The 14,884-nt window shown below is 41.9% G+C and overlaps 1 protein-coding gene across 3 annotated transcripts in view; it reads left to right on the forward strand.

Annotated features, from left to right (window-relative positions):
• The window catches only part of ITPR1 (inositol 1,4,5-trisphosphate receptor type 1), a 331,898-nt gene that overhangs the window by 166,112 nt on the left and 150,902 nt on the right, over nt 1–14,884 (forward strand). For all 3 annotated transcript variants that reach the window (XM_049640899.1, XM_049640900.1, XM_049640901.1), the window contains 10 exons: nt 809–1,003; nt 3,597–3,848; nt 4,746–4,887; nt 5,967–6,120; nt 7,117–7,304; nt 10,412–10,550; nt 11,224–11,282; nt 13,368–13,529; nt 13,621–13,791; nt 14,291–14,356. In XM_049640899.1, the coding sequence (XP_049496856.1) occupies nt 809–1,003; nt 3,597–3,848; nt 4,746–4,887; nt 5,967–6,120; nt 7,117–7,304; nt 10,412–10,550; nt 11,224–11,282; nt 13,368–13,529; nt 13,621–13,791; nt 14,291–14,356 (1,528 nt within the window). The remainder of the gene's footprint in view (nt 1–808; nt 1,004–3,596; nt 3,849–4,745; nt 4,888–5,966; nt 6,121–7,116; nt 7,305–10,411; nt 10,551–11,223; nt 11,283–13,367; nt 13,530–13,620; nt 13,792–14,290; nt 14,357–14,884) is intronic.

Raw genomic sequence — 14,884 nt, forward strand, 5'->3', positions numbered from 1 at the left:
ACAGTTTTCCTGATAAGTACAGTACTAGTAATAGGGCCAGTGTTTAGAAACCAAAACAAAACCCAAAACTGAATTATGCCCTGAGCTCTAGTCGGGTTTGTTTGTTTGTTGCTTTTTTTGTTTAGTTGTTTTTTTGTTTTTTTTTGCTTCTCATAACTTAATTTTGGGTTTGGGCTAATGCAACCTCTCAGCATTTTGGCATTTGGGCCTGAATAACTGTTAATCATGATGGACTATCTGTGTGTTTAGCAGCATCCTTGGCTTCTACCCACTAGATGCTCATTGTACCCCTTCCACTCAGTTGGGACAAACAAAAATGTTAAAATGTTTGCAGACATTGCCCAGTGTCTCCTGGGGAGGGTGCACGGCAGACAAAATCACCTGCTTGAGCACCACTGGAATAAAGTATATGAAGAGTTTGGCTCTTTGTGATTTTGCCATTGAGGGACAAAAAAAAAAAGGTTATCTATGTGTTTTTATGCTAAAAGTTTTTTGTTTTTTTTTAATTTTTTTTTTTAATTTTGAGAGACAGAGCCTGAGTGGAGGAGGGGCAGAAAGAGACAGGGAGACACAGAATCGAAGCAGGCTGCAGGCTCTGAGCTGTCAGCACATAGCCCAATGCGGGGCTCAAACCCACAAACTGCGAGATCATGACCTGACCCAAAGTCGGCCACCTCACCAGCTAAGCCACCCAGGCACCCCTATGCTGAAAGTGAAGCTAGATTTCAATATATTGCTAGAGTTGATCTTAGATTAGCAAGTATTGCTAACATAAGGAGTTTTCACTACTCCTCCTCTTATTTTCCAGGCTGGTTCTTTCTCGTTTTGAATTTGAGGGTGTTTCTACTGGAGAGAATGCTCTGGAAGCAGGAGAAGACGAGGAAGAGGTGTGGCTCTTTTGGAGGGACAGCAGCAAGGAGATTCGCAGCAAAAGTGTCCGGGAACTGGCCCAAGATGCCAAAGAAGGGCAGAAGGAGGACCGCGATGTTCTCAGCTACTACAGGTGATGGGGAGTCCCGCTGGGCTCAGTTCAGGCTGCCCTGGAGGGAATTGATGAGGAATTTACTGCTTGCTTATTGATTGCTCCACATAATCACATGTTGTCACCTATCTAGCAAAAAGATGTAGATTTTAGGATTTGGGCGTGTAAGGTTTCATTGGTACTTAGGTAGTAAATTGATTCCTGGACGTGGGCAAGTAGGGAAAACAGTGAGTGCTTGCATCGGCCCCTCATTACTATTTGTCCTTAACAGAATAATAGCATACAGGCGCATATCATGTAGTCACATTGCTTGTGTTCAAATCCTGACCTTTCTACTTACTAGGTTTTTTTGCCTTTGGCCAAGTCATATACCTCTTCATGCCCCAGCTCCTTTATCTGCAAAATAGAGACAGTAGTGCCAACCTCATAGAATTTTGCAGACAGAGCTAGAACATGAATACGTGTATTCATACATGTGTGTATGTTTATACACACACATAACATATATGTCTTTCTATATCTGTACAAATATTTTTTTTGAGCGTGGGAGCAAGTACAAGTTGGGGAGGGGCAGAGAAAGAGGGAGGGGAGAGAGAATCCCAAGCAGGCTCTGCACCATCAGCACAGAGTTTCACGTGGGGTTCAAACTCACAAACCATGAGATCACGACCCGAGCCTAAGTTAAGAGTCGGATGGTTAACCGACTGAGCCACCCAGGTGCCCCTGTACAAATACAGAATAAAACCATGAGTCCCATCCCCATCTGTACTTCCAGTTCCTTTCTCACACCATAGTGTTGTTATAGCCTTCACCTTTCCGTATTGATAACTTACTCTTGAGAGAAACCTGGCTGGCCTTTTACCTGGTGTGCATCCTTGTTTGCTCACTCTCCACCTCTGCCGGTTACCTCATCTGGCCCTAGGGTCTCCCGGGTCCCAGCTTTAAGATCTGCTGGCCCTGCCACCTCAAGGGAAGGCAGTGGAAAGGAAATGAAGGGGCAAGAGAGCCAAGGAAAACTTTTCAAAGAATAGAGAAGCAAAGATGGAAAAGTGCTTAGGGCATTTTTTAACAAGTAAAGCTTTGCAGCTACAGTGCCCTTTGATAGCTCCTGTGTTCTCTTCCCTCCCATTCATGCATGTAGTGTATACCCTCCTACATTCTCTGTGTTTCTGTTTTACTACATTTGTATGTATTCATAAAAAATATATAGCATTTTGCCAGTTCTTAGGACTGTATGTAAATGGTACTGTACTTGTCTCATTTATCCTGTATTGTTTCTGAAATGTGCTCATGTTAATGGTGGTAGATCTGTTTCTCTAATTTCGACTTCTGGATGGCATTCCCTTTTATTATGCCATGTTTTCATTGCTCTTGGATATTCCATCATATGCCACAATTTAGTTTTTCATGTCAGGGGACCTCCTTATTCAAAAGGTATGCGTATGAGTGAGAGTTTGTCTTTCCTATTAGGAGTGGAATTGTTGAATTGGCAAGTTTTACTGAGCGATCCTAGATTGGGTATTGTGGTGCACACTCACACCAGTTGTGAGAACTTTGTTTCTCCTGGTGTTTGCTACCTGTGAATATTGTGATGCTTTTTACTCTTTGGTAATTTTATAAGCATGAAATAGAATCATATTTTAATCTGTACCCACTGAAATCTAGTGAGATTGAGAACATTTTCAACTCATGGTTATCAATAATAAATAGGATTTTGGATTCAGAAGTCAGTATTGGCCACATTGGATGCTTATAGCTTTTTCATTTCACATTACAAGTTGTTTTTTCTTTTAATGTCTGATGTATCTTCTCCTGAGGGTGAATGGGAAAGGGTACTTCTATGGTCCAGTTCAGAAGGTGACAAAGATCACATGTAGTTGGATGAGGAAGAAAACAAAACAGTTTGAGGAGTCCCCTACTTTGCACAACATGTTTTTCATGTAGAAGTCAAAGAGTAGGCTGATATGAGATAAGATCCAAAGAGGATGATAAAATTTCTATGAGATTCAGTATGGGAGATGATGTTTAACATTTTCTACATGGTCTTTAATGTACTGTATAAAAAAACAGCTGAGGAAATAGACAACCATTTTAAATATAACATTTCCCCCCCTTTTTTTCATAAAACAAACAAGGACAAAATGGAATCAAGTAGTCACATAATTACTCCAACTCAGCAGGGTGGACTTGTATGACTGGTGGTAAAGCCTGAACAGTTTCTTCATTTGCTTGGTACACAGGCAATTTAAGGGTGTCGATGTATAAGATCAGGTGGCCAAATGTCACTCCTGTGAAAGTTGGGGATATTCAAATGGTCTTGCTGTGTGTTGCCATTCATCCTCAATAATTTCTCTTGTTTTAAATGTTTTATTACATATTTTGAGAAAGAGAGACAGAGTGTGAGCAGGGGAGGGGCAGAGAGAGAGGGAGACACAGAATCCGAAGCAGGCTACAGACTCTGAGCTGTCACTACAGAGCCTAACATGCGGCTTGAACTCACGGGCTGTGAGATGATGGACCTGAGCCAAAGTTGGACGTTTAACTGACAGTGCCACCAAGGCGCCCCTATGCTCAATGATTTCTGATTTCTTCACATAACTTTTCTTTTCTTCAGGTATCAGTTGAACCTTTTTGCTAGGATGTGTCTAGACCGCCAGTACCTGGCCATCAATGAAATATCAGGCCAGCTGGATGTAGATCTCATTCTCCGCTGCATGTCTGATGAGAACCTGCCCTATGACCTGAGGGCATCCTTCTGCCGCCTCATGCTTCATATGCACGTGGACCGAGATCCCCAGGAACAAGTCACTCCCGTGAAATATGCCCGCCTCTGGTCTGAGATTCCCTCGGAGATCGCCATTGATGAGTGAGCCTGCTGCTTTAAAACCTCATTAATGTTTTGTGTCACTGTAGACCACTTATGGTCAAGTTCAGTCTAGTTAAAGCATAGATGAAAGGTGAAGTGTATTTTTTTTTCAAGAATGCAAAAGATGGCATACTTCTATTTTTTGTCTTGTCTTTTTTTTTGTAATTCAACAAATATTTGTCTCTGTGTCAGCCTTAACTAATGTATCAGTGAACAAACCAAAACACTATCTGTACACTAGATGGGGAGAAAAGATATAAACAAGATAAATGATTACATGTCTTAGTGATACTTGCTAAGGAGGAGAAATAAATTAAGGACAGAGGGTAGGAGAGGGGATTTTGGGGAGGGGATGTTGGCTTTGTGGCTGAGCAGCTGGGGAAGGCTCAACAGGGAAGATATTGAACTTTTTTTTTGTTAAATTTTTTTAAATGTTTATTTTTGACAGAGAGAGTGTGAGCAAGGGAAGGGAAGAGAGAGAGGGAGACACAGAATCTGAAGCAGACTCCAGGCTCTGAGTTGTCAGCACAGAGCCTGATAGAGGGCTCCAACTCACGAACCGCAAGATCATGATCTCAACCGAAGTCAGACGCTTAACCGAGCCACCCAGGGGCCCCAGGATCTTCAACTTTTATTTCATTTTCTTTGTGTTTTTTTCCCAATATTTATTTATTTTGGAGAGTGAGAGAGACAGAGTGCAAACGGGGGAGGGGCAGAGAGAGGGAGGCACAGAATCCAAAGCAGGTTCCATCCAGGCTCTGGAGCTGTCAGCACAGAGCCCAATGCAGGACTTGAACCCATGAACCATGAGATCGTGACCTGAGCTGAAGTCAGGCTCTTAACCCACTGAGCCACCCAGGCGCCCCTGATTTCCTTTTCTTTCTCTTTTCCTTTTAGCTATGATAGTAGCGGAGCTTCCAAAGATGAAATTAAGGAGAGGTTTGCTCAGACCATGGAATTTGTGGAAGAGTATTTAAGAGATGTGGTTTGTCAGAGGTTTCCTTTCTCTGATAAGGAGAAAAATAAGCTTACATTTGAGGTAATTCATGATGAAATAATCTATATGTTTTACCTGCTTTTCATTGGTCATTTTTCTCTGGGATAAATAGAAAATATTTTAGCATGTGGTGATTTCTGTGATGATACTCCGGTTTTGTAATAAAAGGGAATTGAGCTCAATTTTGTTCCACAAGAAAATAGAACGAATACCAGTCGCTTGACTCACTGGTAGTTATGCTGGTAGAATAAATATCCAGGGTTAATTGAATCACATAAAATGATAGAACATTACGTATACTCTGTATGTGATCTTAAAAACAACAGGAAAGAAACAGACTATGCTTGGGATCCATCATAGATTAATCATTTGAGGGACACAAATCCTTATTACCTTTGACTTAAAATGTTTCTTTTTGAGACCAGTTTTCCTTTTGAGGAGTCTATTTCCAAGGATGGCAATATTGTTTTCTGTGTCCTGTTGGGCTGCAACATGGCTTGCCCTGCAGTATCTTATTTATTTATTTATTTATTTATTTTTAATTTTTAAATTTTTTAAAAAAATTTACATCCAAATTAGTTAGCATATAGTGCAACAATGATTTCAGGAGTAGATTCTTTAGTGCCCCTTACCCATTTATCCCATCCTCTCCCTCCCAAAACCTCTCCCGTAACCCTTAGTTTGTTCTCCATATTTATGAGTCTCTTCTGTTTTGTCCCCCTCCCTGTTTTTATATTATTTTTATTTCCCTTCCCCTATGTTCATCTGTTTTGTCTCTTAAAGTCCTCACATGAGTGAAGTCATATGATTTTTGTCTTTCTCTGACTAATTTCACTTAGCATAGTATCCTCCAGTTCCATCCACACTCCACAGATGATTATGTCAGTTTTTTATCAACTAGTTATTAAAACAGATCAGTAGCTTTGCAGGTTTTTGTTTCTTATTTTTTCTCCTTAGAAAACAAAGTGGAATTTGATCAGAAATGCAAGCAAAATATGTGTCTCCTCTTACCATAAGAAGGGTCAGAATCAGACATTTATAAATTAGCATAAAACGGAACTAAAGGATGCAGTTGACCTAATACCATCTCTCTCTCACTCTCTCTCGTTTTAATATAATAGGTTGTAAATTTAGCTAGGAATCTCATCTACTTTGGTTTCTACAACTTCTCTGACCTTCTACGATTGACCAAAATTCTCCTGGCCATACTGGACTGTGTGCATGTGACGACCATCTTTCCCATTAGTAAGATGGCGAAAGGAGAAGAGAATAAAGGTAAGAATGTCATGGCAAAGTGGAGAAGTGATATTTGCTGGCACCTGCACACCAGGACATGCCCTCCCAGCCTCTTCTGTTACTACTCTTGTCATGTTTCCCTGTGATGTCCTGTCCTTTTCTTCTTGACTTTTTATTGTGGACGTTTTTGAACAAAACTGAAAGAATAGCACAGCCGATACCAATACATATGGGTCCTTGATTATTCACATTTTGCTCTGTTTCCTTCATATATGAGTCTATCTGTATTTCTCCTTAGGAAATTTTGCAAAACCATTTGAAAGTTACCTAACAAATTGAATGCTTATCTCTTAAGAACACATGTCCTATCCTTGTCTTCAATGTATCATGAGGCATTCAATGATGATATTAGTATATGATGAAATAAAATCCTGGCTTGTATCTGAGTATTGTATTTCCAGTCTGTGAATAGATAACTCCGCTTTTATATGTTTATTTTTTCTTCTGCTTTAGGTACCTACTATGTACTCACATACGGATAATTGTTGACCTTGTCTCTATAGCTAGAACAGAAAAATACTGTGTTAGATCCTGTGCTCAATCATTTCACATATATTTCACCATTTCATCCTCTGAGCTCCTTTAGTCTCATTTTATAGATGAAGAAACTGAGCCTCAGAGGTAATCCTGCGTACTTGAGATCAGTGTTTGTAGCAGCACTCAATTTGTGCCTCGTTAGCTCCTGTGCCCTTAATTTTGTGGGTAGCAACAAGCATGTGCTAGGTGACCAGTAAAATTTGGCAGGCGAATTAATATACCAGAGTGCTCCTTTATGGATTTCAAAGCCCATCTGTTTTCCACTACTCTTTTTTCCCCGTATTTTTGATGGGTATTAACCCTTTCCAGTTCCTTGGATCCTGAGAACGTGTTGGGACAGATTTGTTAAATATGTTTAGAGTCGTGCTCCTTGTCAGGTGCCTCAGAGTACTCTCCCGGAGTGTTGTCATGACTGGGGTCTGTCCTGGCCCTTCCTAGGAAGTAATGTAATGCGGTCCATCCATGGGGTTGGAGAGCTGATGACCCAGGTGGTGCTCCGCGGAGGAGGCTTTTTACCCATGACTCCTATGGCTGCTGCCCCTGAAGGCAACGTGAAGCAGACAGAGCCAGAGAAGGAGGATATCATGGTCATGGACACCAAGTTGAAGATCATTGAAATACTCCAGGTAACTGTCTCAGCCAGAGGTGGTGGGGACAGAATGTACTTCATAGGGCTACCATTTTGGATTGTGTCCCTCCTTTTATAAAGCCCTAGACTTTCTGGGAAGAGAGTGGAGGCAAATTCTTAGCTCATTGTTAAGTGCCATTTATGAACCAGCTGTCTTCATCCTTTTGTCATCTCATACCCCTCCCCAGTGTGCCCTTTTCCTGCCAGCCATGACAAAACTTCCTCTAGTTACCTTAGCTTTCCATCACCATTGGCCTCTAGGTCTGCACCCAAGATGCTCCCTTTGCTTAGAACTCACATAGGTATTCTTCTCCATAAAGACAGATTTCTTGCTTATTTATTGCTCACAACTCAGCTTAAGGTTCAGTTAACTGCCTCCCTCCCTTTTTCATTCATTCATTAATTCTTTCATTCATTCAGTATTTATTGAAATTGATTCTGTGCCAAGTACTTTTAAGCATTTGAGATCCGGGGCTGAACAGCATATATTAATTTCCTGTTTCTAAAGAGCCTACATATTGGTAAGAGTCAGAGGCATATTAAACAACAGGTATGCTATGTCAGATAGTGGTAAGTGGTAAGGATGCTAAAATATAAGAGGGTCAGGATGGTTTGGAGGCCACCGGCAGGTGGGGCCAGGGATATTTCTTTCAATGGGGTTGTCAGACAGGGCCTCTCTAGTAAGGGAACATGATCAGAGACCTGAATGAAGTGAGGAACCTAATATGTGAGTATCTAGGAAAATTCTCTGAGGCAGAGGGAATAACAGTGAGAAGACCCTGAGGTGGGAGTACACTTGGCAAATTTTGGAATAGGTTGGGTTCAAGAGGGAATGGAAGAAGATGAATCAGGGAGAGTAAGTATAAAACTCTTTGAGGAGATTTGGTATAGAGAAGTGGGGAAGTGACTGAAGGGTGATTGTTGGTGACAGGAAGTTTTTGTTGTAATAAGTTTTAAGTTGGGAGATTATAGCAAGTTTGTATCCTGAATGGAATGGTCAGGTAGAGAGGGACAAGTTGTTGACACAGGAGAGAGAGGATAATTGTAGGAGTAAACTCCCTACATGGGCAAAATGAGGTCCTGGAGCCAGTCTCCTGAAGATAGGGTTTGATCTTAGCTATGAAAACCCTCCTGATCTCATGACATTCTGTGTTTTCCTCTTTCTGTTCATACATCGTTTTTATTCATCAACAGAATTATTTGTTCCTTAGTGAATAGGACTGTTACCACTTCTTTCTCCCATGCTGCCTAATCCCAACCCCAGAACATGTAGTAGATGATTATAAATGTTTGTAGACTTAATTTGTCTCTTGAGTCTGAATCACATTGTATCAGTCGTTTGAAAACATCTATTAGAGTCCTCAAATATTTAAGGCTGTAGAGAATGACTTAGGAAGAAACCTCATTGAACTTATGCCTGAACAAAAGTTGTGGAGGACTTTTAGGCCATGGATTATGTATCCCTCTACTTTCTGCCCCATCCCTGCTCGCACCCTGTCTTTCTCAAGGGAAAAAAAAAAAAAAAGAAGTGATGTGTTGTAAAACTTGATGATACCTTGAGGTCCTCTCACTGTAGCCATCTGAGAACAGACAGCAGTTGGTTGGTGGATTCATTGTTTCATCAAATGCTTACTGACCCTCTCCCATATGCAAGGTGCTTTGCCGGGCACTGGCAGGAATGCACAGATGATTTGGGCAGGGACTGTATCCACCAGAGATTATATAGTCTAAGAGGAAAATAAGATGTGATGAAGCTGTGTCTTCATGCAAATAAAACTGTGAGGAAAATGTTCTCTTGGGACACAAGGGTGGGTCATGGGATCTCATTTGGTAAGCACCAGAGAAGGTTTTTACAGAAGAGGTAGGATCTTAACTCTCCTTTTAACCCTGAAAAGGATTTATAGTATAGAAACAAGGGGACCTTCTCAAGTCCCCTTGAACTTGGAGCATGTCAGACCAGAGCATGACATCACATGGACCAGTAACAACTCTCCTTGGGCAAGGACATAGAGTGTATGGAGCTTGTCAGAAATAAGATTGGAAAGGAGGAGCAGACCAGGTTCTAGAGCACTCTGGGTGCCTAAGCACTCCGGGTGCCTAAAGTGCCAGGATTTTATTCAGTGGTGAGCCTTTGAGAGTTTTTATGTAGGGGACTGACCTAAGAATAGGCCCCTTTGGGAGCTGGATCTGGTATGGCAAGGCAGGAGATTATGAAGATGTGAGCAAGGATAAATGATAGGAAAGATCCAGGAGACTTGGTAGAGGTGGAGCCAACAGGACATCGTCACTGATGAGATGTGTGTATCAGAGAGGGAGGGTTAGATTGACTGAGGTTGATTCAGGATGAGAGAACCCAGGCAGGACTGACATTGTTAGTTTTATACAATACTGAGTTGGAGACTCTGGAAAGAAACCAAATGGGGTATCCGGTAGTAAGTAGGGAACCATGACCCAAGACCTTGGAAGGCAAGCCTAGGTAGTATAGTCTGGGAGAAGTGTCTGTCCTGGGATTGAGTAAGGTCACCAGGGTCTTGAACTTTGATTTTCTATTCTTTTCTTTTTTTTTTTCCAATACTTACTTATTTTTTGAGAGCGAGAGAGACAGAGTGCAAGCAGGGGAGAGGCAGAGAGAATGAAGAAGGAACCCAAGAGTTAGTATATAAATCAAAGGAAACCATCAGAAATGAAAAAGACAAACCAAGCTAATTTCTAGTAGTAAAAACATTTTTCTTTCTTAATTTTTTAAAAGCAAAGTGGCCAACATCACCGTTCTCATAGACCAGAGTTGGGATTTAATAGTTGCAAAAAATAATGTTTTATAGAAGATGGAGTAAGTAGTGAGTGATTAATTGTTCTGATTATTAAATTAATTATCGGGATGCTGAAGTTTAGATGCAGAGGTGCTGCAGACAGATTTGATAGACCCCATGGCAGTCTGTTGTTGAAGTAACTGTTGAAGTCTAAGCCAAATATTTGGTTCCCTTAATGCTTAAGGTAATTGATGCAGCAGATACCAGACCCAGCCAGAGTGCGGTGGGTTGGCACAGTGTTACAGGTGGTATGCTAATGTGACCAATCTGTTTCCATTTCCACTTGAATCTTTAGTTTATTTTGAATGTGAGGTTGGATTATAGGATCTCCTGCCTCCTGTGTATATTTAAGCGAGAATTTGATGAAAGCAATTCCCAGACTTCAGAAACATCCTCCGGAGGCAGCAGCCAAGAGGGGCCAAGTAACGTACCAGGTTAGTGATTTCAGAATGGGATTTCAGCCATAGAATGGGATGTGGGACTAATAAAAGCTGGGGATTCAAACAGTACACACTACAAAAGGTAAAATATGAATATTTTGAATATTACTGTAATTTAGAACAAAATCCTGGGAGTTACCCTTTTTGGGCAGAGGAATAATTAAAAGAGTTCGGATCTCTTTTGGGTTAGGTTTTCTTTCCTTCCATCTTGGAGTGTCTTAATCATAGGACCACTTAGGGTTCTAGTGTTGTGGTTACAGAAATGCCAAAAAAACAAAACATAACCCTCTAAGAAAATAGCGTCCACCAGCAGCTTTTACTCATGATGGAAGTTTTCCCCTGCCCAGGAAATAGTGGTGAAGAATAAGGGGTAGTAGACATAATCCCACCTATCAAGGCCTGAGCTTCCTTGGCACAAGGTCATCACTCTGCTCTACTAAGGGGATCACGAGTGGGTAGGAAATTGGCAGAAATGTGGAACATCGCACACCGGAGCCGCTGGACAGTGTGATCTGAGTTGATGTGGCTTCACAGGTTTGCAATATAAGATTCTGGAAGACTTGAGGTTAACCTATGGGCAGGGGCAAGTCTATTTTTGGGAAAGTTCACCAACATCCTGTTTTTCTAGACCTTTCTACACCTGAAGCTGTGTTCTCTAAATTTTCAGGTACTCTTGACTTTGAACATATTGAAGAGCAAGCAGAAGGCATCTTTGGAGGAAGGAAAGTATATTTTCAGTGTTCAGTTTTGTGGGTGGTTCTGGTTGGGAAGCTTCTTTCATATAGCTTTGAAAGGCTCTTTCCTTCATTCTTCTAGGAAATGCTTAGTCTTTGGGTTTAGGTTATTTTACGGCTATCTTTGTAACTTTTAGTGCTCAGGTCAGAATGATACTAGGCTCTGGGTGTGTGTGTGTGTGTGTGTTTCCTGCCTAGGATAGAAAGAATGTAAGTAGGTTTCCCCAAATACACATATGCTAGGATTTCTTTAATGGTGAAAAATAGGGTTGAAGGAAAAAAGGAGATTGAAAACAGAGTGAGGTTAAGATCACGTCCTTCTGCTGCTGATGGACCGACATTTTTATCCGTTGGCTCTTTAGAGCCCATGCAACAACAACAGCAACAAAAATATACCTATCCCTAACATTGAATTAATGTATGATTTCCTTTTTTAAAAGAGTGGGTTACTCATTGTTGATTTAAAACATTATTATGAGATCTAAATACCTATCAGATTTGAATAGCTGTAAGCTTATATAAATACCTTATGCACCTAGTTCTTTTAACATATACCCTTGATTCAGTTATCTATTGCTGTATAATAAATTACTCCAGCAATTTAATGGATTAAAAAAAATAAGCCTTTTATTGCTTCTCACAATTCAATGGCTTGACTGGAGCTAAGCTGGCTATTTCGTCTGCTGGTCTCTGTACAGTGTATTGTAAAACTGTGGTGGGCTGGTGACTGGGGCTAGTACATCCAAGGTGCTTTACTCACATTTCTGGCTCTCTAAGGCTGGGACATCTCTTTCTCCCTCCCTTCCTCTCTCTCTCCGCATGACCGTCTTAGGCTTCTTCACAGCGTGGTGACTGGCTCTAAGAGCAAAGTTCCCAACAGGATAGGCCAACAGTGTACAACACTAATTAAGCCTCTGCTTGTAGCATGTTGCTGATGTCCTATTGGTCAAAGCAAGTCACATGGCTGAGCCCACTGTCAATGTGGGAGGAGCCTACATAAGGGTCTATTTTGTTGGGGGCCACCAATGTTAACGTTCTACCCCAGCACTTAATGTAAAGCCTTTGAATTTTGAGTTAGTCATATTACTTACTGTGATGAAAGATCTTGTTTTTCAGAAACAGAGTGTGTTGAGTTCAGTATGATGACACTCCTTTGTGCTGTCTTGTATCTCACCTTTCCTGGTATTGACACAGCAGTGACACTGTCTTCACTTCTCTTTTGAAGGATGTAGCACAAATAGAGTATTTTCCTGGGAGATGCTCTCTGCTTTTCCTGCTAGCCTGCACACATGAAGTTCCTTAGATGGTGAACACAATATAGGCACTGATGTAATAATTGAATGGCAGTGCTCAGTTCTGCAGTAGAATGCTGTTTGATCCAGTACATGGTCATTAATTCTTTCTTTACGGAAATAACACGCAGTTATCACAGATACTGAGATAATCCCTGACAATTTGCTTATTAATCCCAGTTTGAAGAACACTCTTCAAAGTGCGGTCTTCAGACTGCTTGCTACCAGTTTGTGACATGGTAAGTCCAGATCATGGGAGTAATCATTTTGGGTACTTCTATGGCAGCTAGACCCTGCCACAGCCTCCAAGTGCCTGATCAGTGGGCCTGGTATAGACTAAGACATCAGTTAGCTGTAAAGTAAAAGTAAAAGAAGCTGGTGCTTTACCACAGGTGTTTTGGTAGGTGCTGAGTTACAGCCTCTTAAATAAAAAATATTCTCATTACAAGAAACACAACGGTGTGCCATTCTCAAACTATAGATGAGACCCTGCAGAAGAACACTCACAGAGTCGGAAATATGGATAAAAAGTCAATTCCTGTCACTGGGGGAAGGTAGGGACTTTGGCTTAGAATTTGACAGTTGTGACCTCCTCATAGTCTGCTCGCAGTCCAGTTGAAGTTAAAACAAGATTGTGTTATTACAGGAACTTACTAAAACTCAAGTCACCCAGGGTTGACCACGGGGTTAGAACTCTGGTTAACGTGTGTCTGGGTCCAAGTGCGTGAGAGAAGGGTGCTTGTGGCTCATCTGTCCTTTCCCCTTCTGTGCACTCCTGTAGTGAGGAGAACACACCGCTGGACTTGGACGACCATGGTGGCAGAACCTTCCTCCGAGTCTTGCTGCATTTGACAATGCACGACTACCCACCCCTGGTGTCAGGGGCCCTGCAGCTCCTCTTTCGGCACTTCAGTCAGAGGCAGGAGGTCCTGCAGGCCTTCAAACAGGTAGTGTGTGTGTGGGGGGGGGGGGGGGGGGTATCGTCGTCGTCAGCTGCCCAAGAGGCCATGGTGACATGGGCATGTTGCATTTGCTCAGGTTCAGCTGCTTGTTACCAGCCAAGATGTGGACAACTACAAACAGATCAAACAAGACTTGGACCAGCTGAGATCCATCGTGGAAAAGTCGGAGCTTTGGGTGTACAAAGGGCAGGGCCCTGATGAGGCCATGGATGGTGTCTCTGGTGAAATCGAACATAAGAAAACAGAGGTGGGTGAGACCCAGGTCACGCTGCCGGAGGAGGTGGATAGGCTCCTCAAACAAGTGAATATCCTACTCTGGTTTCACATAAAAGTGTATATTATGGGATGAGCTTTATTCTCAAGAGACCTGCATGTTGAGTAGCCAAAGTAACAGCCATTCTCCTAGGCAATAAGCTGCAGGATGGAAGGGTAGCTACCTCGCCTGTGTAACTTTGGACCACAGGGAAAATACTTGGTTGTTGAGTGGATTAGCCCCATATTTCCCTTCCAGACCCACCCGGGGAAGAACCTGTTCTCAGTAGGCTGGTCCGCCATCCTCTCTCACATCAGGGAAATCCTGTCAGTCGCAAGGGGGATGAACACGTGACTCGGGCTTAAACCCAGCGTGACTATAGGAAAGCTGCAAAAACTCCCATTGTTTCCTAAACTCCAATGACTGTATGAACCCACATACCTTACAGTCCAGGGGCTGGATGAACCACACTTACGTTTGTTTTGGTCCCTAGGAGGGGAATAACAAGTCACAGAAGCATGAGAGCACCAGCAGCTACAATTACAGGGTGGTCAAAGAGGTGAGTGGTCCTAGTGCCCTTTTTCCTTGTGTATTAATTCTCTAAGGAAAGATAGTGAGAGTCGACTTGAAGATGCAAACACTTCATCTTTTTTCTTCATGTGAAGTTTAACAGGAAAGAAAAAGCTCTCAGAGGTTAAGTGCATTGATTTTAGGGTCATATCTGGGTTCGAATCATCCTCTGCTGCTTATTATTTGTGTGCCCTCAATTTTCTCACCTTTTAGAGGTGCAGCCAGCACCCGTGATTCTGAAAGTTTATAATTGACCAAAGGACTAATTTCATAGAATTGTCAAGCCTTTATATCAATGACTGGCACTTAGTGTCCACCAGTGAGGGCTCTAGTTCTTTAGATATCTTTGCATAGGGTGGTTCACAGTTGGAAGGTTGGGAGCTTTGTATGTTTTTTTTTTTAACCCCACAGTAAACTCTTCCCAAGTCCTTGGCAATGATATGAGTCTCACCATTTTAGGAGGTCAATCTTCCTTCCTTCCTTCCTTCCTTCCTTCCTTCCTTCCTTCCTTCCTCCT

This window comes from Panthera uncia, chromosome A2 (genome assembly GCF_023721935.1).
Source record: "Panthera uncia isolate 11264 chromosome A2, Puncia_PCG_1.0, whole genome shotgun sequence".
Taxonomy (NCBI): Eukaryota; Metazoa; Chordata; class Mammalia; order Carnivora; family Felidae; genus Panthera; species Panthera uncia.